Source organism: Cheilinus undulatus, linkage group 6, assembly GCF_018320785.1.
Source record: "Cheilinus undulatus linkage group 6, ASM1832078v1, whole genome shotgun sequence".
Classification (NCBI taxonomy): domain Eukaryota; kingdom Metazoa; phylum Chordata; class Actinopteri; order Labriformes; family Labridae; genus Cheilinus; species Cheilinus undulatus.
The window spans coordinates 36,966,008-36,990,128 of NC_054870.1; the positions used below are offsets into that span (position 1 = coordinate 36,966,008).

Genomic DNA, 24,121 nt, shown 5'->3' on the forward strand with positions numbered 1-24,121 from the left:
GATTTCTAATGTTTTTTGCACATTTGTCCTACTTAAATGTTTCAGATTATCAAACAAAAATTCATATTAGACAAAGATAACCAGAGTAAACACTAAAATGCAGGTTTTGAATTATTTCATTTATCAAGGGAAAAAAGCCATCCAAACCTACCTGGCCCTTAGTGAAATAGTAATTGCCTTCTAAATCTAATAACTGGTTGTGCCACCCTTGGCTGCAACAACTGCAAGCAAACGTTTGTCGTAACTAGCAATGAGGAATTTTGTCACACTCGTCTTTGCAATTGTTTTTATTTTTGAGCATGAATGGCCTGTTTAAGGCCGTGCCACAGCATCTCTATCAGATTCAAGTCCAGACTTTGGTTAGGCCACACCAAAATCTTTTTTGGCTGACCACCAAAGTCAGCCCTACACGTGGGTCTATATGTGACTGACTGACAGACTGACTGGGTAACTAAGTGGGTGACAATACTTTCAGAGCCTTACAGGGCAGAGTTGTGCTATGGGTGGGGATTAGTTGTACTCAAAGTTATCGGTAATGGCTGCCTCCACTGTTACCTTGGATGCAGCTTTAGCATAGCGTCAGTTTTATGACAATTGGACCGCGTTTCTGTATGACATAAAAGAAAAAAACAACAATAAAAGTTTTTCATGATGTGAAAGATGTTTTCTTTCTTCTGCTGACCTGCTAGTCTGAGCAAAATAGTCTCTGATTGGCCGTGATGAGTGTGACAGGGGGTCCCTCCAAATGCCTTTTGAGAATTTTGGAAAAAGTTCTGCCCATCCCAAACACCAACTATGGGAGCTCTTCCAAATTAATGGGAAATATATTCATGCAATAGATATATCAAACATTTTATCTGTATCAGGTTAAGTGTTAACTGCCTACAGGGCTTCATATTTTAAACTTTTGAGATCCTTCATTTCTCCACCTACAGACATAAGAGACAGCACAGCCACACACCCCAAAAACCAATCACTGCCAGAACACACAATTCAGTCAGGCATTTCAACAGGCACCCTAGACAGCTGCAGACAACCATTCACTAGGTTTTAACCTAATCTTGTCTGGTCATCAGTGGATTTGACCTCGAAACTCTCCCATCGAAGCCTTATTGTTGAATCATGAACACTGACCTGAACTGAGTCAAGTGAGGCCCGCAGGTCTTTGGATTTTTTACTGGGTTCTGCACTGAAAGCCTGTCCTTGAGGCTAATGGCCTTTCTGAGGTGGGTGTCTTTCTTCAAAATATGTGGAGCAACTTTGTCAAGAAGGTTTTTCTTAAAAGGTCCCAAAGGCCCTTCATATCATCTATCTACATTTGTAAAAACAAAGTTTAGTTGCAAGATCATCCCCGGTGTAGTTCTGATGACCAAACAACGTACTGATGCTAACCTCCAATTCCATTTGTTAAACAATGACTCACTGATTTCCGGTTGTCTTCATTATTGCAAGGCAAGTGACTTAACTGGCACACCATCAATGCCGAAGTGAGTTCCCAGGAGGATGCCGGGGGCCAGGACACACATCTGAGGCGTGGCGCGGCTTTATTGCCTTGCAGCACCATATTGCTTTATCACAGGAGCCACGTAGATTTGAATGTTTTTTTCCCCTTAATAAATGAAGTCTTCATTTTACCTACTTGGGTTATCTTTGTCTAATATATAAAAATTTGTTTGATGATCTGAAATATTTAGGTGTGACAAGTATTAAAAAAAGACATCAAGAAGGAGGCAAATACTTTTTTACTCTATGTTTTTTGTTTGTTTGTTCGTTTTTGTTTGTTTGTTTTTTACAAGGAAACACATTTTGATCAATATCAACATTCAAGCTAACCAATAGGCTATATATTACCCTGTAAGAGTTATCAGGGTTTTTTTTTTATAAAAATGAACTGTCATATAAAATTATTGCACCTCACGAATGGTAATAAGTCGCATGATTCAGCCATATCACATCAGAATGATTGATGTTTTGAGTATTATTTTACGCAGATAATCACAGCAGTGATGATATTTAGCAATCCATCTTCACCACGAGTGAAACATGTCTTTATAAAACCGTTAGAGCAGAGGGGAAAGCAGGACGATAGTAGCAAAACCTAAATATCATCATTATTATTTTAACCTCCAACTGAACTTATTCCAACCGGTTCCAACACTTTAACGGTAGAATGTTACCAAGCAACCGAACAATTTACGGCACTAATACTCTGTCCTTTGTTTACGACGATTCTTTTTACGGACTATGTTTACGACAAGATGCTACCATTGTACAATGGAAGCGGTAAAATTAACCTAATACACTAATAAACGGTATTTAGAGTGTTTTAATGAACCTTATATAATTTATATTAAAGAAATACAAGATCCTATCCCCCATAATAACCCCCTAATTGTGAAAAAAAGCTTTTTCCTTTGTATGAACAAGCGGGACTTTTTTAAGAGGCTATGCTAGCAACAGGTGCGTCGTTTGTTCGTTACCACGGTGACCACACTAAACAATGCCAAAATTAGCGCGTGTGACACTCCGGTACGGACCTTATGAATCCAGTGGACTCGTACAACACCGGACCTTTCGTCTGCAGGGTCTCCAGGGTATGTTTTTCCTCTTCGTTTTCTTCTGTCCTGGCTATTGAAGGTAAGCTCAAGGATTGTCTTTCCATTACGTCCGCAGCCGCTCTGAGAGCACGCGGGCACCAGTTCGCTCTGGAAGAGATGAATGAGTGGGGTACAGTGGAGCTCATCGTGAACGGACATGTCGTTTTCAGCTGTGATATCAAACAGCTGGAATTTGGTGAGTTTAGCTCATTTGACGGAGAACACCTAAATGTTTATCTAATTTGTTCTGGTGTCAACGTGTGATGTTTAGTTACAGTTAAGAAACCCACAGTTACTTCTGCTATTTTTCCCCAAAGGTGGTGATGGAAAACTGGACCCCGTTTGCATAGAAGCTGTTAATGCTGTGGAGAATGCCTACTGAAGATACCAATCCACCAAGCGAAGAGAAAAAAGTATTAAACAACCATGTGTGTCTGCTCTTTACGTTTTCAACAGTCAGTTTTTGAAAAATTCCGTTATTTCATATGTATGTGGGCGAAACTTTTTTCATGGAAGCCCAGTTCTTCCACTTCAAAAAGTAAAAAAAAAAAAAAAAGAGAGAGAGAGAAAAAGATAATTATTCAAATAAATGTAAAATATTAATCAAATAAAGAACTCGTAAGTAGAACTTATGACATAGAATCTGAAAAATTATGAGAAAAAGTCATGAGATAAAATCTCAGTTATGAGATGAGAAGTATATTTCATTCAGTATGTCTTAATGTTGTGATTATGACTTAATATCTCTCAATTTCCCATCTTTATATCATAATTGTAACTGACTTTCTTTGAATTTCTTTCGCATGACTAGGATTATCTAAATCTCAGAATTTAGACTTTTAACCTCATAATTTTGAATTGCTTCATCATTATTTAGAATTCTTATCTCATAATTCTTTTTATATCATTATATTGACTTAAAATTATGACTTACTTTTCATTATTTTGACTTTTTATCTCATAATTATGAACTAATTTTCATAATAAGACTATTATCTGATAAATATGACTTTCTTACTCATGATTTGACTTAGGCTACTTAATCATTAAGACTCATAACTATAGTTATGACTCACTTTGTCATAATTTAGAGATTTCATCTCAAAATTGTCTTTTCATCAATTTTTTACATTTATTTTTCAGAATTTGACCCATAATTTGATTATATATATATATATTACTGCAAGAACTACCACCCTCCAGCTCACCCCATTCAGCACATACACAGAATGCTACTTGATATAAATATAGCTTCAAGTTGTAGGTTTGAATAAGTTTAGGGCAATGTCATCTAAATTTTGGCCTGTTTTATTTTATATTTTGTAGGCCAGTCATTTTTTCAAGGGGTCTATTAAAATATTAACATTTATAATTTGAGTTTGTGAACTCAGATTGAGCATGTCCCTAACTCATTTTTAGTTTTTAAGTCTTTACAAACAAAGAGAACAGATTACAGCTTACTGTTTGTGTGTGTGTGTGTGGGGGGGGGGGGGGGGGGTATCAATAGAAGCCCAAATAGCTAGTTTATGCCTCATGCCACTTGAAAGGATATACACATTTTGAGTGTATCATTTCTGTATTTGTTTCATAAAAGTAAAGCTGTCTAAAGATACTTTCTAGGTATTTTTTATTGGAAATATGTGACATGGAAACTGTTGCAAAAGTAGAGACAGGGTAGGAAACTGAACGGATGTATGCCACATACATCATATTTCTTAATGCTGACTGGAAATTGTATACCAACTGCCTGTAGCGGCAAAACCTCAGAGTACATAGAAAAGAACAAGACTGCTGGTTTTACTGGTTATAAATTCAACTGTCATTTTCTGTATCAACAGTTTGTATTTCTCCGTTAGAAATTCACAGAAGTAACACAAAAAAGCCTCTCGTAACACTGGCATGCATCAAAAATCACAAAAGCATGTTATGGAACTTAAACATATTTTATTGCAGATTTCCACACTCCCAGTGTAAGCACAGCCCTTTTGGTTGTGTATAAGCATCACCTGGCTTACACATGAAAGTTTTAAAACATAAAGTTTTGACAACAGACTTAAATGCTAAAGCTAATTTACACCTTTAAATATGATAAATAAGCTTAGTGCATGGCTGATGGTTAAAAATTTTAGCTTGAAGCAGAAAAGGTATGCTAAAGTGTAGCTAAATATGATGCTTAATTTCAAGGAGCATTTCTAAACACAGTCGTATCTAATATCATCTCTATAAAACACCTGGAGACTTCAACGTGACAAGCAGGCATCAATACTGCTCTCAAAGCATCCAAGGCTTTTCAGTGTTTTCGTGTGTGCATCCCTCAGCCTCCGAAGAGGAAGCTGAGCCGTATGTCCCAAGTAAAAAACATGGCTGCACGTCTCTGTGCCAGCTGGCTCATGTCTCCTGGTGAAGTGAAGTGTGACAATAAATACAGACTCCATCACTAAACAGCTAAGGTAGCCAACGATGAAAAAAAAACGACACTAAACCTACTGAGGTGTTAAATTTCAGAACAGTCTTCTTACCTGTGATATGTGTTTCACATTCATCGTTTAAGAACACTAGTTGGTCTTCTGTGTGCATCTCATAACTACATATATAAATCATTACAGTTATATAAATTACTATCAAACACACTAAAGTAATTCTGGTAACAGTGATTGTCACAAAGTGGTACAAAGAGTCCATGACTGCTATCTCACCCATCGACTAGGTACCTGGAAAGTGTCTGTGTCTATATTAAGGACTTTTCTACCATCTTTTATAATACATATTCACTAGAGAAGTTGTTAAAGGTTTAGCATTATTTAAAGCTGAGAGAACGTGTGTAATTGTGATACAATACTCATTGGTATACAAAATACTGCATTTACTCAGTAAAGCCCTTCAACAGACCCTCAGCTATAGAGAGCTGACTGAACCAAGAACGGTTAAGCAAAAGTCTGATTTCATGAAACATACAAGGTGTTTTGGGGTGTTTTCCCATAGAAGTTAAGATTATAAACGGTTAGGGGATATATAGGGTGTTTTGAGCCATGGATCCACAGTGAGGCTTAAGAGCATTTTTCACACAAACTATTTAAAACTACCAGAAGATTTCAGGACAGGCTGCTCCTGAGATAGAGTCTCAGGGGACAGGGCATAGCGTAAAAAGGCCAACACAGGAATGACGGTCAAAGCAAAAGCATCCAGGTCTATGTCAACATTATGTACCGGTATGCAAGTGCTACGTGATTGGAATTATTCACAGTATCAGTGATGGAGTGGTAAAGATGTTGCTTCAAAGCAGAAAGGATTGTAAAGCAACTCAAACGAGAGCATGACAACAAAACCAGTCACCAGTTTCATGATGTAAATGTTTCAACCCAGCCTGTTAACTTGTGGTGAATTTTCCTTCCTTGGGAAGAGCAGGACTTTTCAAAAAAATCTTGGAACGTGATTGGACAAATGTTCTGTCTGTCAAATGCATTACGGTCCAATCAGAGCAACAAGACTAAAATCGGGAAGTAGGCATGGGCAGCTCTGGATGGAGCCTGACCTCTACCGGCTAGCCCTGCCAAAGTTTATGATCAACAAAGCTTGTTGGTGGATAAAACTCATGCTGAGGCCTGTTGGGTTGCAAAAACATTATTTCTGTCATGTAAAGCCTTTATTGCTGTTTTTTGCTCTAGTTTAAATAAAGAAATGTGGCCCAGTTCTGACAAAACTGGCGCCATACTATGGCTACATCTGAGCTAATCACTACACTGGCGGCAGCCAGAGTATTCTGGCTTAAAGTACAACATAACCCCTCCTGTAACTATCAAAAATTCATGCCTAAGCAGGAAGCTAAGCTGGAAGAAGCACCTTTTCATCATGAAATGCACTTAGTGCTGTTCTTTGCTCTTTATTTAATACAGAGATGTGGTCCAGTATTGTAAAATCTGCCACTGTTCTGCAGCCACAATCAAGCTAAATGCTACACCGGCAGCAGCCATGGCTCTCCTCTCCTAGTGCAACTAAATCCTGCCTATTACTATCGCGTCATTCTCCTCTAATGACAGATTCATTCAGTCAATTTTCAGACCTGGAACAATATTTTCAGACTTGAGCTTTGTTAGCATGAAAAAGCCCTAAAAGAATCTTGAAAAAAGGGACTTTTTCTTGAGACAAGCAGGAAAAAGTCCACATAAAGCTGGGTGAAAAATTTGTCCATTCATGCTCATACATGCAGCTCAACCTCAATGTGTCGGTTGAGCAGTTTGTCACAGTTGAAGTAGAGTAATTCTATATTTAGAAAACTCAAATGGCAGTTAGAAGACTTGGGTATCCAACTTCCCGCCTTCCTTTGCTTGTGTGCTTAAGAATGTATTTTGCAGTTAATGCAGGTTGTGAAGGACTGCTTGTGAAGAAAGGTTAGGACTAAACACTATAATTGATGTGTTTTTTGATCAAAGCAGAATAAAGATCACTTCTTTCTTACAAGATTATAAAGGGTTGAAACAGAGGCAATGCTATGTTTAGATTGTCACAAGGCTAAAAGAGTTTAAAAATGTGCCACCTTCTCACCCAGAGACTTAATTGAAAACACCTAGGTGGTTAAAGATGAAGTTGCACCTCTCGCCTACTTCTTTCCCAGTTTTCAACTACAAGTTGTTCTCCTGAAAGGCGCTCAGGTTGAAAGCTGTGTCCATGAATCTCTTCAGCTCATTCAGGTGCGTTGACTTGTTCCCTGTTGCAGGAGCAGCTGCAGGGTCCCGTCCGACATACCTGAAAGAAAAAATGACAGTATATTAAGATGGACATGTCTCCGTCTCTTTCAGTTGTACAAAAATGAAGCCAGAGTACTCATACGGTAGGTGCTGACATATTATGCTAGTAATGCTTTTTGGAGCAAAGGCACAGATTGGAATTCATTCATTCAACTTGCAAATAGAATGTCAAAGATCCATCAGGTTGGTACAGTCCATAACAAAACAGATTCTTGTGCCCATTTAAAGCATTGTTATGGGAAGTTGATTGCTGTATTGTTGGCTGTTGTTACATTTTGTCTTGCCTTTCCTTTTTTTGTCAATCCAGTTACAAATGCTCCACAAAACCTTGTCCATAAAGCTGTCAAACACAGCATTACAGCCACTAATTTTTGCATGACAAATAAACTACAAAGAAAAAAAAACTGTGCATTTAAACTTCATAGTTTGATTCATGTTCCTTCTGTTAACATGAAGGATGTAGGCTTATGATCTATACTGCAGCCAGTCAGTCAGTCAGTAGGCACTCCAAATATTTTGATATATATCACTCCCAGGTGGCTATTGCTCTGTCCGTCTTAATATACAGTCTGGAAAGAGGGTTATAATAATTAAAATCATTTAGTTGTTTCCCTGTTTAAGCTTTTGTTCTAATCTATCACTGTTATGGAATTTTCAGGCAACAAGAGATTAGAAACCCTTACCAAACGTGTTTTTTGTTGCCCACCACTGTGAGGAAACGTGGCCGGACGTAATCATAGTAGCCCATGTTTTTGTGTTCTTCCTGACACCATACCAGCTCTGCACTGGCGTATTTCTCTGTCTCTGCTCTGACCAGGTCAAATGGGAATGGAGAGATCTGAGGGGAAATTGAAGTAAAGTGACAAATTCTTATTTCTCCCTTTTCAAAAATCCACAGAACACGGTGTGCTAGGACAGAAGAGATGGACTCAAAACCTGTTCAAGTCTGATGATGGCAATGTCACTCTCCAATTTTTGCTGTTTCCTCTCTTTAGCCAGCTCATAGTAGACTTTTCCAGTGCAGAAAATCACCCTCTTCACTGTAGCTGGGCTTTGACCGGCAGGTCCCTCTTCTGGAATCAGCCTCTTAAATTTAGTGCCTGCAGATATTAGGTACAATGTTACTCATCTCTGTAAGTACACAAACATGATGATTTCTGGATTCATGCTTTCAAGAAATGAAATAAAACTCCACCTTTGGTCAGGTCATCAAAACTGGACCGAGCATCAGGGTGCCTTAACAGAGACTTTGGAGTGAAAATGATCAGCTGTGGGGAAAAAAGGAAAAGTTTTCTTAAGTGACAAACAACAGATTGATCCCATCATCCGTATCTGCATTGTGTGCCTTGAAAAACTCCAGAGATAAAAGTTTATATATCTTTTCACGCTAATTTGTTGCCACCATATAGCACGCAACATCAGCATTGGGAAAACAAAACATTTCTTTAACAATCAAATAAATAAAAACCCTTCGTGCTCAGCCGACCAAGTCCAGACTTCCAGAGTTTTTCACAAAAAAACAAACAATATTATCCCCTATTGGCCCCTCGCTAATTTGCTCAGGAAGTAATTTTCTCATGCTTCACGAAGCATTGCATTTATGTGCGACAGGGGATCGGTTAAGACATTCACTGTGGCTGAAAACTAGGAGAGACTGAAACAAGAACTGTGCATATAAGAAAAAGAGAATGCTTTACACCTCAAAAAGTTTCTAAGAAAACTAGTTATTCTTTAGGTCTTTAAAGTGCGAATTAAGAACATACAGAGCCACATCTGTACTCCATAGATATCAATAATATCTTAAATACAACGCAAACATATTACTTTTTATGTTTAAGACTCTGGGTCCATCATATCGACACAATGGACACTTTCCTCATTATAACATTATACTCAATTTGCAGAGCTTGTTGTGATGTGGTGATGTATTCCAGACTGTAAGTTGTATTAACATAGCATTTACACCAAATAAATTTGATTCTACTGCTTCTCTTTTGATCAGAAACTGCATCACAACACTACTTTTAGGATGTTGTAAGATACAAGTAGGATTAAACAGACTTATCTTTGTAACAACATCATATTTGATAAGCGTTTTCAAACAGATGCAAGTTGATGTAAACATTTGGCTGAAATCATAGTTATCTTTGTTATATCTGTTAGTGTTGTACAGTGCTTAAGGAAAGGAAAAGGAGAGGAAAGGAATATTCCTTCATTCCTTGATTCCACCACACACTGGCGGTTGCGCCACACCCCGACCTGCGCCAGGGTGCTAGGGCCCTTCAGTGCTGCTTGCAGCTCTAGTTTGTTTATTTGTTTTTCTTTGCGCTGTCATTGTCAAACAGCTGATCTGCATGAAGAAGTTTGATTTTTATTAATTCGTGATCAGAACCAGCGCAGGAACGTTCTGGAATTTAACAGGAGAGGTTGCATGACAACTTTTTTTTTTTTTTTTTTTACAGAGGAAACTTGATAAGAGTGTTTCTTAGCAGAGAGTGAGTGCGTTAGTCAGGAGAGGGAGAGAGAGGCAGAGTGAATGGACACTGCGTGCTTATCAGTTGATCACAGATGGTACCGTTTTCCAAAAATAGAAATCTTAAGGGTTGGTTTACTAATGTGTGATGCCTGGTTAAAGCTTAAAGTTTGGTCAATGCTTCATATGCACTACATTGATCAAATTTATCATGAAAACACTGGCCTGATGTGCAGATCAGGGGAAAACAATTGCTAATAGTGTAGCCCTTGACATGAGGGTAGTGACTTCACTAATGGTGCAAAAGTGTCTAATGTCCAAGGGCATTCTGGGATTTATTTTAGGGATGTTCATTTGCAACCTCCTTCTAGTCTTTCTTCATCATTCTGTTTCTCATTGTGGTGTTTCAGCACAATGGGAAAGAATGTTCACATGCAGCGATCACAAATCACATTATAATTAAGTCCTGGTTGTATTTGATTTATGGTCTTAAAAGAACATAAGTTCCTGGAGATGTCCCCAAAACTGGTTACTGAGGTAACACAGTGTCACTGTGAACAAGACTGAGAGTGTGTGAAACTGCACGGAGCCAAAAACTCAACAGAAAACAAACAGGCAGGGTGTGGTGATACCAGCAGGTATGACGGTGAGTCATAGTTAAGAGTCTGATGAGCTGTGTTGTGGTATAAAAAATAAAATGATGAGTGGATGTTTATGCCTTTGGCCCTTTTACATTTTTTAAGTGTTCAATGCTCTCCACATCCCATGGGTGATGCAGAGAACATAACAGAAAATAATAGGGAATAATACACTGAAAAAAGTAAAACAATGCTGTTGTAGGATTGATGGGATTTTTTTGTTTTATAACAGCCTAAAATTATTGATTTGTTCATTAAATCTAAATCTTCTAAATTATCTTAATGGTTGAACCTATATTTTTTTATTCAAACTGGCAGCTGGACACCAAATTAAATTGGATCAATGTATTTTTATTGCATTAAGCCTGCTGTGCACATGCGCATTCGTAACAACATCCCGTAGGTCTCAAGTGGATTTAAAAAGCACCTGATGCAACAGCAGCCGTCACTTTCTGAGTGGCTCTCCCTCTACACTCCAGCACAGGCATCCAGCATTGACCTACTTGTCGAAACGCTTGTGTTGTGGCCTGTTATGCCTGAATAAACGTTAAAAAGGGCATTCTGAGTGCTGACCTTCCTGCTTCCAGATTAGCTCAATGAGTTACCTTGCTGACTTTTGACTGGGAGATTGATTGTTCGAATCCCAGTCAGGCCCTAAACTTTGGATAGCAGTGCCTGAAACATCAGGAGAGCAATATCCATTTCCTGCAAGAATCCTATACTACTGTTTTTTCAGCAATAAACTTCACAGGCATGTTTTGGGGACCTCTGAGACCAGTATAAACTTGTCTAAAAGGGCAAAATATGTCCCCTTTAATACATTTCTGTTCTCCCATCGGGCCAAAGTAGCAAGAGTTTTCAGGAAAAATGTGTTGAGTTGACTTTCAAGACTTGTGGAAGGCATGGTGGTGCAGGGGTTAGCGCTGTTGCCTCACAGCAAGAAGGTTGCTGGTTTGCTTCCCGGTCTGGGCCCTTCTGTGTGGAGTTAACATTAACTACCAGTAAATTAGGAACATTTTTTTATTCTGAAAAAGTACAGGGAATTCTTATAGATACACTAATCTAAACATAAAAGAAGAAACATAAAAACAATTAAAATGTAGTAAAGAAAGATCCATTGAATAAGAAGCCAGCTGTAAAAGATTAGTCTTGAGTTTGCTTTCATTAATAGGGTGTGCTGCCCTCAGGTTTTCAGGTGAGCTGACTCACTTTGAGATATTATTCTGCTTACAAAAGACCACTTCAGTAAGACTGAAGGACTCCAGATAAAAGCATGAAGCAAGACCATAACTGCTATAAAAACTGATGAAATAATCTTCAAATCTATTCAAGAATTACTACTGCTACTATTATTATACTACCACAACTATCAGCACAACTGCTCCTGTCACTCCTGGCACTAAACCCACCACAATTACTCCTACTATTATTACCACTACCACTGCTGCTATCACTGTACAGGTTACCCGGTACTACTACTGCTATACAGCAAAACTGGGAGTGCTGAATTCTCAGAGTTAAACATTTCAGAGTTGATTTCAAGCTTTTGCCTCATTGTGACTTGAAATTAATTTTTATTATCTTTATTTTGTTTTTTCTCATGTTAACCAGGGAATTATTATTATTATTATTATTATTATTATTATTATTACTATCATTGTTATTATTATATTTTTTATAAAGACATCACTTTTTGGCTCAACAATCGAGGTGTAAACAAGTGGTAGGCATGGCAAGGTGTTGGAACGAAAAGAACAGAAATCCGAGTATATAAATTTCATCTTCTGACTGATTCGAGGTAGTAACAAATCAAAGCAGAAAATCTTGACACAAAGGTGTTAGGTTAGGTGTGGATGCAGCCAAGAAGCAAGCTTCATCCTGCCTGCCTATATTCGAGCCCCACCCTGTGTCATTCAGGCACTCAGTTTCCATCAGGATATTCTTACTAACTTTCTCATGAGATCAATAAAATGTGTCCGTCTGTACAGTTTAATTCAGAGAGCTTTATAGGAGTGGAAAACATGTGTTGACACTACCAAAGCGGTGTACACGTGAGTTTATGAATTATAGACTTTTTTTTTTAACAATAACAGAAAAAAGATTGCAGTATTATATATGTATATGTATCAAAAAATTATTTCTATTATTAGGGCCTGAGCAACAACCTCGGAGCAAGGAACCTATTGAAATTGAAGGAATTATTAAAAGGGCCCGAGCTGAATTTCACATTCCAGTACCTACATGGTTAGCCAAATCATGCAGAAATTTGTTCCAGCAGTTCCCAAGGAGTTGACATTACACATATGCAAGGGTCAAAATTGTACATAAAAAGGTGTGGCCCTAGGGATTGGAAGTGGAATTTTCAGGGGTTTGTGATACGTGTAAAGCAACAAAAACTGGCAAAAAAAAAACTCTTATAAGCATGCTGAGAGAATTGATGTGATGTTTGTTGGTAGGCATGGCCTATTGGCTAAATGACGCTCCTAAAAATGTAAACATATTCAGCCCCCAAGCAGGTTAGGCCCAGGATTTCAACCATTTGTAAGCATGTGTGCCATATCAGGACACACAAAAAAGCCTCTTGGACCCATATCGTAAATCAAACAGGAAGTCGGCCATTTTGATTTTTTTTTCATTTGTTTTTGGTCAAAATAGGCATAATTTAGGGTCGTATTTGAATGAACTTATCTGGGGGATTTCATCTGATTGACCCCAGATTTTTTGGTTCAAACTAGACAACTTTGAGACCCAAAGTTGTGCTCAGCATGAGTTTTCACCATAGGGTGCTGATGTTATCGGTGCCCAAAATTTAAATTTGTTTTGGTCTATTTTCAGCTGTGAAATTACACCGATATTGCCTCATCCCTATTCAGTGTTTACTTCAATCATCACTAAACTTCACAAGGATAATCGCACATCGGTCCTGAATATATCCATGCATCAATATCATCACTTCATCACAGCACCCCCTTTTGTCAGTCAAACATTCATTTTACTGGTTTTCATATATTTTTCATGTGTTGTAAAAAAAAAAAATTCAGCCCCAGCACATTGTTCAAGTCAGGGTTATGAATTTTGGTGTGGACATAGGTCATCATCAGACCTACATAAAAGCCCTTTTGGACCTATGTCCAAATCCCAACAGGAAGTCCACCAGCATACAGGTGCATCTCAAAAAATTAGAATATCATGAAAAAGTTCAATATTTTTTTCTTTTCTGAAGGTGAAACCCATATATTGTATAGACTTGTTATATAATAGAGGGAAATATTTCACCAATCCCAGTCAGGCCCTAAACTTTGGATAGCAGTGCCTGAAACATCAGGAGAGAAATATCCATTTCCTGCAAGAATCCTATACTACTGTTTTTTCAGCAATAAACTTCACAGGCACGTTTTGGGGACCTCTGAGACCAATATAAACTTGTCTAAAAGGGCAAAATATGTCCCCTTTAATACATTTCTGTTCTCCCATCGGGCCAAAGTAGCAAGAGTTTTCAGGAAAAATGTGTTGAGTTGACTTTCAAGACTTGTGGAAGGCATGGTGGTGCAGGGGTTAGCGCTGTTGCCTCACAGCAAGAAGGTTGCTGGTTTGCTTCCCGGTCTGGTCCCTTCTGTGTGGAGTTAACATTAACTACCAGTAAATTAGGAACATTTTTTTATTCTGAAAAAGTACAGGGAATTCTTATAGATACACTAATCTAAACATAAAAGAAGAAACATAAAAACAATTAAAATGTAGTAAAGAAAGATCCATTGAATAAGAAGCCAGCTGTAAAAGATTAGTCTTGAGTTTGCTTTCATTAATAGGGTGTGCTGCCCTCAGGTTTTCAGGTGAGCTGACTCACTTTGAGATATTATTCTGCTTACAAAAGACCACTTCAGTAAGACTGAAGGACTCCAGATAAAAGCATAAAGCAAGACCATAACTGCTATAAAAACCGATGAAATAATCTTCAAATCTATTCAAGAATTACTCCTGCTACTATTATTATACTACCACAACTATCAGCACAACTGCTCCTGTCACTCCTGGCACTAAACCCACCACAATTACTCCTACTATTATTACCACTACCACTGCTGCTATCACTGTACAGGTTACCCGGTACTACTACTGCTATACAGCAAAACTGGGAGTGCTGAATTCTCAGAGTTAAACATTTCAGAGTTGATTTCAAGCTTTTGCCTCATTGTGACTTGAAATTAATTTTTATTATCTTTATTTTGTTTTTTCTCATGTTAACCAGGGAATTATTATTATTATTATTATTATTATTATTATTATTATTATTATCATTGTTATTATTATATTTTTTATAAAGACATCACTTTTTGGCTCAACAATCGAGGTGTAAACAAGTGGTAGGCATGGCAAGGTGTTGGAACGAAAAGAACAGAAATCAGAGTATATAAATTTCATCTTCTGACTGATTCGAGGTAGTAACAAATCAAAGCAGAAAATCTCGACACAAAGGTGTTAGGTTAGGTGTGGATGCAGCCAAGAAGCAAGCTTCATCCTGCCTGCCTATATTCGAGCCCCACCCTGTGTCATTCAGGCACTCAGTTTCCATCAGGATATTCTTACTAACTTTCTCATGAGATCAATAAAATGTGTCCGTCTGTACAGTTTAATTCAGAGAGCTTTATAGGAGTGGAAAACATGTGTTGACACTGCCAAAGCGGTGTACACGTGAGTTTATGAATTATAGACTTTTTTTTTTAACAATAACAGAAAAAAGATTGCCGTATTATATATGTATATGTATCAAAAAATTATTTCTATTATTAGGGCCTGAGCAACAACCTCGGAGCAAGGAACCTATTGAAATTGAAGGAATTATTAAAAGGGCCCGAGCTGAATTTCACATTCCAGTACCTACATGGTTAGCCAAATCATGCAGAAATTTGTTCCAGCAGTTCCCAAGGAGTTGACATTACACATATGCAAGGGTCAAAATTGTACATAAAAAGGTGTGGCCCTAGGGATTGGAAGTGGAATTTTCAGGGGTTTGTGATACGTGTAAAGCAACAAAAACTGGCAAAAAAAAAACTCTTATAAGCATGCTGAGAGAATTGATGTGATGTTTGTTGGTAGGCATGGCCTATTGGCTAAATGACGCCTCCTAAAAATGTAAAAATATTCAGCCCCCAAGCAGGTTAGGCCCAGGATTTCAACCATTTGTAAGCATGTGTGCCATATCAGGACACACAAAAAAGCCTCTTGGACCCATATCGTAAATCAAACAGGAAGTCGGCCATTTTGATTTTTTTTTCATTTGTTTTTTGGTCAAAATAGGCATAATTTAGGGGTCGTATTTGAATGAACTTATCTGGGGGATTTCATCTGATTGACCCCAGATTTTTTGGTTCAAACTAGACAACTTTGAGACCCAAAGTTGTGCTCAGCATGAGTTTTCACCATAGGGTGCTGATGTTATCGGTGCCCAAAATTTAAATTTGTTTTGGTCTATTTTCAGCTGTGAAATTACACCGATATTGCCTCATCCCTATTCAGTGTTTACTTCAATCATCACTAAACTTCACAAGGATAATCGCACATCGGTCCTGAATATATCCATGCATCAATATCATCACTTCATCACAGCACCCCCTTTTGTCAGTCAAACATTCATTTTACTGGTTTTCATATATTTTTCATGTGTTGTAAAAAAAAAAAATTCAGCCCCAGCACATTGTTCAAGTCAGGGTTATGAATTTTGGTGTGGACATAGGTCATCATCAGACCTACATAAAAGCCCTTTTGGACCTATGTCCAAATCCCAACAGGAAGTCCACCAGCATACAGGTGCATCTCAAAAAATTAGAATATCATGAAAAAGTTCAATATTTTTTTCTTTTCTGAAGGTGAAACCCATATATTGTATAGACTTGTTATATAATAGAGGGAAATATTTCACCAATCCCAGTCAGGCCCTAAACTTTGGATAGCAGTGCCTGAAACATCAGGAGAGAAATATCCATTTCCTGCAAGAATCCTATACTACTGTTTTTTCAGCAATAAACTTCACAGGCACGTTTTGGGGACCTCTGAGACCAATATAAACTTGTCTAAAAGGGCAAAATATGTCCCCTTTAATACATTTCTGTTCTCCCATCGGGCCAAAGTAGCAAGAGTTTTCAGGAAAAATGTGTTGAGTTGACTTTCAAGACTTGTGGAAGGCATGGTGGTGCAGGGGTTAGCGCTGTTGCCTCACAGCAAGAAGGTTGCTGGTTTGCTTCCCGGTCTGGTCCCTTCTGTGTGGAGTTAACATTAACTACCAGTAAATTAGGAACATTTTTTTATTCTGAAAAAGTACAGGGAATTCTTATAGATACACTAATCTAAACATAAAAGAAGAAACATAAAAACAATTAAAATGTAGTAAAGAAAGATCCATTGAATAAGAAGCCAGCTGTAAAAGATTAGTCTTGAGTTTGCTTTCATTAATAGGGTGTGCTGCCCTCAGGTTTTCAGGTGAGCTGACTCACTTTGAGATATTATTCTGCTTACAAAAGACCACTTCAGTAAGACTGAAGGACTCCAGATAAAAGCATAAAGCAAGACCATAACTGCTATAAAAACCGATGAAATAATCTTCAAATCTATTCAAGAATTACTACTGCTACTATTATTATACTACCACAACTATCAGCACAACTGCTCCTGTCACTCCTGGCACTAAACCCACCACAATTACTCCTACTATTATTACCACTACCACTGCTGCTATCACTGTACAGGTTACCCGGTACTACTACTGCTATACAGCAAAACTGGGAGTGCTGAATTCTCAGAGTTAAACATTTCAGAGTTGATTTCAAGCTTTTGCCTCATTGTGACTTGAAATTAATTTTTATTATCTTTATTTTGTTTTTTCTCATGTTAACCAGGGAATTATTATCATTATTATTATTATTATTATTATTATTATTATTATTATTATTATCATTGTTATTATTATATTTTTTATAAAGACATCACTTTTTGGCTCAACAATCGAGGTGTAAACAAGTGGTAGGCATGGCAAGGTGTTGGAACGAAAAGAACAGAAATCAGAGTATATAAATTTCATCTTCTGACTGATTCGAGGTAGTAACAAATCAAAGCAGAAAATCTCGACACAAAGGTGTTAGGTTAGGTGTGGATGCAGCCAAGAAGCAAGCTTCATCCTGCCTGCCTATATTCGAGCCCCACCCTGTGTCATTCAGGCACTCAGTTTCCATCAGGATATTCTTACTAACTTTCTCATGAGATCAATAAAATGTGTCCGTCTGTACAGTTTAATTCAGAGAGCTTTATAGGAGTGGAAAACATGTGTTGACACTGCCAAAGCGGTGTACACGTGAGTTTATGAATTATAGACTTTTTTTTTTAACAATAACAGAAAAAAGATTGCCGTATTATATATGTATATGTATCAAAAAATTATTTCTATTATTAGGGCCTGAGCAACAACCTCGGAGCAAGGAACCTATTGAAATTGAAGGAATTATTAAAAGGGCCCGAGCTGAATTTCACATTCCAGTACCTACATGGTTAGCCAAATCATGCAGAAATTTGTTCCAGCAGTTCCCAAGGAGTTGACATTACACATATGCAAGGGTCAAAATTGTACATAAAAAGGTGTGGCCCTAGGGATTGGAAGTGGAATTTTCAGGGGTTTGTGATACGTGTAAAGCAACAAAAACTGGCAAAAAAAAAACTCTTATAAGCATGCTGAGAGAATTGATGTGATGTTTGTTGGTAGGCATGGCCTATTGGCTAAATGACGCCTCCTAAAAATGTAAAAATATTCAGCCCCCAAGCAGGTTAGGCCCAGGATTTCAACCATTTGTAAGCATGTGTGCCATATCAGGACACACAAAAAAGCCTCTTGGACCCATATCGTAAATCAAACAGGAAGTCGGCCATTTTGATTTTTTTTTCATTTGTTTTTTGGTCAAAATAGGCATAATTTAGGGGTCGTATTTGAATGAACTTATCTGGGGGATTTCATCTGATTGACCCCAGATTTTTTGGTTCAAACTAGACAACTTTGAGACCCAAAGTTGTGCTCAGCATGAGTTTTCACCATAGGGTGCTGATGTTATCGGTGCCCAAAATTTAAATTTGTTTTGGTCTATTTTCAGCTGTGAAATTACACCGATATTGCCTCATCCCTATTCAGTGTTTACTTCAATCATCACTAAACTTCACAAGGATAATCGCACATCGGTCCTGAATATATCCATGCATCAATATCATCACTTCATCACAGCACCCCCTTTTGTCAGTCAAACATTCATTTTACTGGTTTTCATATATTTTTCATGTGTTGTAAAAAAAAAAAATTCAGCCCCAGCACATTGTTCAAGTCAGGGTTATGAATTTTGGTGTGGACATAGGTCATCATCAGACCTACATAAAAGCCCTTTTGGACCTATGTCCAAATCCCAACAGGAAGTCCACCAGCATACAGGTGCATCTCAACAAATTAGAATATCATGAAAAAGTTCAATATTTTTTCTTTTCTGAAGGTGAAACCCATATATTGTATAGACTTGTTATATAATAGAGGAAATATATCACCAATCCCAGTCAGGCCCTAAACTTTGGATAGCAGTGCCTGAAACATCAGGAGAGAAATATCCATTTCCTGCAAGAATCCTATACTACTGTTTTTTCAGCAATAAACTTCACAGGCACGTTTTGGGGACCTCTGAGACCAATATAAACTTGTCTAAAAGGGCAAAATATGTCCCCTTTAATACATTTCTGTTCTCCCATCGGGCCAAAGTAGCAAGAGTTTTCAGGAAAAATGTGTTGAGTTGACTTTCAAGACTTGTGGAAGGCATGGTGGTGCAGGGGTTAGCGCTGTTGCCTCACAGCAAGAAGGTTGCTGGTTTGCTTCCCGGTCTGGTCCCTTCTGTGTGGAGTTAACATTAACTACCAGTAAATTAGGAACATTTTTTTATTCTGAAAAAGTACAGGGAATTCTTATAGATACACTAATCTAAACATAAAAGAAGAAACATAAAAACAATTAAAATGTAGTAAAGAAAGATCCATTGAATAAGAAGCCAGCTGTAAAAGATTAGTCTTGAGTTTGCTTTCATTAATAGGGTGTGCTGCCCTCAGGTTTTCAGGTGAGCTGACTCACTTTGAGATATTATTCTGCTTACAAAAGACCACTTCAGTAAGACTGAAGGACTCCAGATAAAAGCATAAAGCAAGACCATAACTGCTATAAAAACCGATGAAATAATCTTCAAATCTATTCAAGAATTACTACTGCTACTATTATTATACTACCACAACTATCAGCACAACTGCTCCTGTCACTCCTGGCACTAAACCCACCACAATTACTCCTACTATTATTACCACTACCACTGCTGCTATCACTGTACAGGTTACCCGGTACTACTACTGCTATACAGCAAAACTGGGAGTGCTGAATTCTCAGAGTTAAACATTTCAGAGTTGATTTCAAGCTTTTGCCTCATTGTGACTTGAAATTAATTTTTATTATCTTTATTTTGTTTTTTCTCATGTTAACCAGGGAATTATTATTATTATTATTATTATTATTATTATTATTATTATTATTATCATTGTTATTATGATATTTTTTATAAAGACATCACTTTTTGGCTCAACAATCGAGGTGTAAACAAGTGGTAGGCATGGCAAGGTGTTGGAACGAAAAGAACAGAAATCAGAGTATATAAATTTCATCTTCTGACTGATTCGAGGTAGTAACAAATCAAAGCAGAAAATCTCGACACAAAGGTGTTAGGTTAGGTGTGGATGCAGCCAAGAAGCAAGCTTCATCCTGCCTGCCTATATTCGAGCCCCACCCTGTGTCATTCAGGCACTCAGTTTCCATCAGGATATTCTTACTAACTTTCTCATGAGATCAATAAAATGTGTCCGTCTGTACAGTTTAATTCAGAGAGCTTTATAGGAGTGGAAAACATGTGTTGACACTGCCAAAGCGGTGTACACGTGAGTTTATGAATTATAGACTTTTTTTTTTAACAATAACAGAAAAAAGATTGCCGTATTATATATGTATATGTATCAAAAAATTATTTCTATTATTAGGGCCTGAGCAACAACCTCGGAGCAAGGAACCTATTGAAATTGAAGGAATTATTAAAAGGGCCCGAGCTGAATTTCACATTCCAGTACCTACATGGTTAGCCAAATCATGCAGAAATTTGTTCCAGCAGTTCCCAAGGAGTTGACATTACACATATGCAAGGGTCAAAATTGTACATAAAAAGGTGTGGCCCTAGGGATTGGAAGTGGAATTTTCAGGGGTTTGTGATACGTGTAAAGCAACAAAAACTGGCAAAAAAAAAACTCTTATAAGCATGCTGAGAGAATTGATGTGATGTTTGTTGGTAGGCATGGCCTATTGGCTAAATGACGCCTCTAAAAATGTAAAAATATTCAGCCCCCAAGCAGGTTAGGCCCAGGATTTCAACCATTTGTAAGCATGTGTGTCATATCAGGACACACAAAAAAGCCTCTTGGATCCATATCATAAATCAAACAGGAAGTCGGCCATTTTTATTTATTTATTTGTTTTTGGTCAAAATAGGCATAATTTAGGGTCGTATTTGAATGAACTTATCTGGGGATTTCATCTGATTGACCCCAGATTTTTGTTCAAACTAGACAACTTTGAGACCCAAAGTTGTGCTCAGCATGAGTTTTCACCATAGGGTGCTGATGTTATCGGTGCCCAAAATTTAAATTTGTTTTGGTCTATTTTCAGCTGTGAAATTACACCGATATTGCCTCATCCCTATTCAGTGTTTACTTCAATCATCACTAAACTTCACAAGGATAATCGCACATCGGTCCTGAATATATCCATGCATCCATATCATCACTTCATCACAGCACCCCTTTTGTCAGTCAAACATTCATTTTACTGGTTTTCATATAATTCTCATGTGTTGTAAAAAAAAAAAATTCAGCCCCAGCACATTGTTCAAGTCAGGGTTATGAATTTTGGTGTGGACATAGGTCATCATCAGACCTACATAAAAGCCCTTTTGGACCTATGTCCAAATCCCAACAGGAAGTCCACCAGCATACAGGTGCATCTCAAAAAATTAGAATATCATGAAAAAGTTCAATATTTTTTCTTTTCTGAAGGTGAAACCCATATATTGTATAGACTTGTTATATAATAGAGGGAAATATTTCACCAATCCCAGTCAGGCCCTAAACTTTGGATAGCAGTGCCTGAAACATCAGGAGAGAAATATCCATTTCCTGCAAGAATCCTATACTACTGTTTTTCAGCAATAAACTTCACAGGCACGTTTTGGGGACCTCTGAGACCAATATAAACTTGTCTAAAAGGGCAAAATATGTCCCCTTTAATACATTTCTGTTCTCCCATCGGGCCAAAGTAGCAAGAGTTTTCAGGAAAAATGTGTTGAGTTGACTTTCAAGACTTGTGGAAGGCATGGTGGTGCAGGGGTTAGCGCTGTTGCCTCACAGCAAGAAGGTTGCTGGTTTGCTTCCCGGTCTGGTCCCTTCTGTGTGGAGTTAACATTAACTACCAGTAAATTAGGAACATTTTTTTATTCTGAAAAAGTACAGGGAATTCTTATAGATACACTAATCTAAACATAAAAGAAGAAACATAAAAACAATTAAAATGTAGTAAAGAAAGATCCATTGAATAAGAAGCCAGCTGTAAAAGATTAGTCTTGAGTTTGCTTTCATTAATAGGGTGTGCTGCCCTCAGGTTTTCAGGTGAGCTGACTCACTTTGAGATATTATTCTGCTTACAAAAGACCACTTCAGTAAGACTGAAGGACTCCAGATAAAAGCATAAAGCAAGACCATAACTGCTATAAAAACCGATGAAATAATCTTCAAATCTATTCAAGAATTACTACTGCTACTATTATTATACTACCACAACTATCAGCACAACTGCTCCTGTCACTCCTGGCACTAAACCCACCACAATTACTCCTACTATTATTACCACTACCACTGCTGCTATCACTGTACAGGTTACCCGGTACTACTACTGCTATACAGCAAAACTGGGAGTGCTGAATTCTCAGAGTTAAACATTTCAGAGTTGATTTCAAGCTTTTGCCTCATTGTGACTTGAAATTAATTTTTATTATCTTTATTTTGTTTTTTCTCATGTTAACCAGGGAATTATTATCATTATTATTATTATTATTATTATTATTATTATTATTATTATTATCATTGTTATTATTATATTTTTTATAAAGACATCACTTTTTGGCTCAACAATCGAGGTGTAAACAAGTGGTAGGCATGGCAAGGTGTTGGAACGAAAAGAACAGAAATCAGAGTATATAAATTTCATCTTCTGACTGATTCGAGGTAGTAACAAATCAAAGCAGAAAATCTCGACACAAAGGTGTTAGGTTAGGTGTGGATGCAGCCAAGAAGCAAGCTTCATCCTGCCTGCCTATATTCGAGCCCCACCCTGTGTCATTCAGGCACTCAGTTTCCATCAGGATATTCTTACTAACTTTCTCATGAGATCAATAAAATGTGTCCGTCTGTACAGTTTAATTCAGAGAGCTTTATAGGAGTGGAAAACATGTGTTGACACTGCCAAAGCGGTGTACACGTGAGTTTATGAATTATAGACTTTTTTTTTTAACAATAACAGAAAAAAGATTGCCGTATTATATATGTATATGTATCAAAAAATTATTTCTATTATTAGGGCCTGAGCAACAACCTCGGAGCAAGGAACCTATTGAAATTGAAGGAATTATTAAAAGGGCCCGAGCTGAATTTCACATTCCAGTACCTACATGGTTAGCCAAATCATGCAGAAATTCGTTCCAGCAGTTCCCAAGGAGTTGACATTACACATATGCAAGGGTCAAAATTGTACATAAAAAGGTGTGGCCCTAGGGATTGGAAGTGGAATTTTCAGGGGTTTGTGATACGTGTAAAGCAACAAAAACTGGCAAAAAAAAAACTCTTATAAGCATGCTGAGAGAATTGATGTGATGTTTGTTGGTAGGCATGGCCTATTGGCTAAATGACGCCTCCTAAAAATGTAAAAATATTAGTTTTCACCATAGGGTGCTGATGTTATCGGTGCTCAAAATTTAAATTTGTTTTGGTCTATTTTCAGCTGTGAAATTACACCGATATTGCCTCATCCCTATTCAGTGTTTACTTTAATCATCACTAAACTTCACAAGGATAATCGCACATCGGTCCTGAATATATCCATGCATCAATATCATCACTTCATCACAGCACCCCCTTTTGTCAGTCAAACATTCATTTTACTGTTTTTCATGTATTTTTCATGTGTTGTAAAAAAAAAAAATTCAGCCCCAGCACATTGTTCAAGTCAGGGTTATGAATTTTGGTGTGGACATAGGTCATCATCAGACCTACATAAAAGCCCTTTTGGACCTATGTCCAAATCCCAACAGGAAGTCCACCAGCATACAGGTGCATCTCAAAAAACTAGAATATCATGAAAAAGTTCAATATTTTTTTCTTTTCTGAAGGTGAAACCCATATATTGTATGGACTTGTTATATAATAGAGGGAAATATTTCACCTTCATCTACCAGGACATTGTAGAGCACTTCATGCTTCCTTCTGCTGACAAGCTTTATGGAGATGCTGATTTCATTT

General features: G+C 37.5%; 2 protein-coding genes across 5 annotated transcripts in view; one reads left to right on the forward strand and one right to left on the reverse strand.

The window, feature by feature from the left end:
• Positions 1-2,320: 2,320 nt before the first annotated feature.
• On the forward strand, positions 2,321-3,033 carry c6h10orf53 (chromosome 6 C10orf53 homolog). Its single transcript, XM_041790016.1, has 3 exons — positions 2,321-2,594; positions 2,674-2,793; positions 2,915-3,033. Exons 1-3 carry the CDS (start codon positions 2,501-2,503, stop codon positions 2,977-2,979), a joined length of 279 nt encoding a protein of 92 aa, XP_041645950.1. The 5' UTR covers positions 2,321-2,500; the 3' UTR covers positions 2,980-3,033.
• Positions 3,034-4,553: 1,520 nt separating this feature from the next.
• ogdhl (oxoglutarate dehydrogenase L) overlaps positions 4,554-24,121 on the reverse strand; it is a 45,456-nt gene continuing 25,888 nt past the window's right edge. For 2 of the 4 annotated variants that reach the window (XM_041790257.1, XM_041790254.1), the window contains 4 exons: positions 8,538-8,610; positions 8,279-8,442; positions 8,026-8,180; positions 4,554-7,340 (listed from right to left, as the gene is read on the reverse strand). In XM_041790257.1, coding sequence (XP_041646191.1) covers positions 7,217-7,340; positions 8,026-8,180; positions 8,279-8,442; positions 8,538-8,610 — 516 coding nt within the window. In that variant the 3' untranslated portion in view covers positions 4,554-7,216. The remainder of the gene's footprint in view (positions 7,341-8,025; positions 8,181-8,278; positions 8,443-8,537; positions 8,611-24,121) is intronic. The other 2 variants (XM_041790256.1, XM_041790255.1) reach the window with 2 other exon arrangements.

What these genes read in the sequence shown, in the direction of transcription:
- c6h10orf53 (XM_041790016.1), top strand. Translation starts at nt 2,501, where the DNA reads ATGCCAAAATTAGCGCGTGTGACACTCCGGTACGGACCTTATGAATCC. An exon ending in TCGTCTGCAGGGTCTCCAGG is followed by an intron (nt 2,595 to 2,673) that starts GTATGTTTTTCC and finishes TTACGTCCGCAG; the next exon opens with CCGCTCTGAGAGCACGCGGG. An exon ending in TATCAAACAGCTGGAATTTG is followed by an intron (nt 2,794 to 2,914) that starts GTGAGTTTAGCT and finishes TTTTCCCCAAAG; the next exon opens with GTGGTGATGGAAAACTGGAC.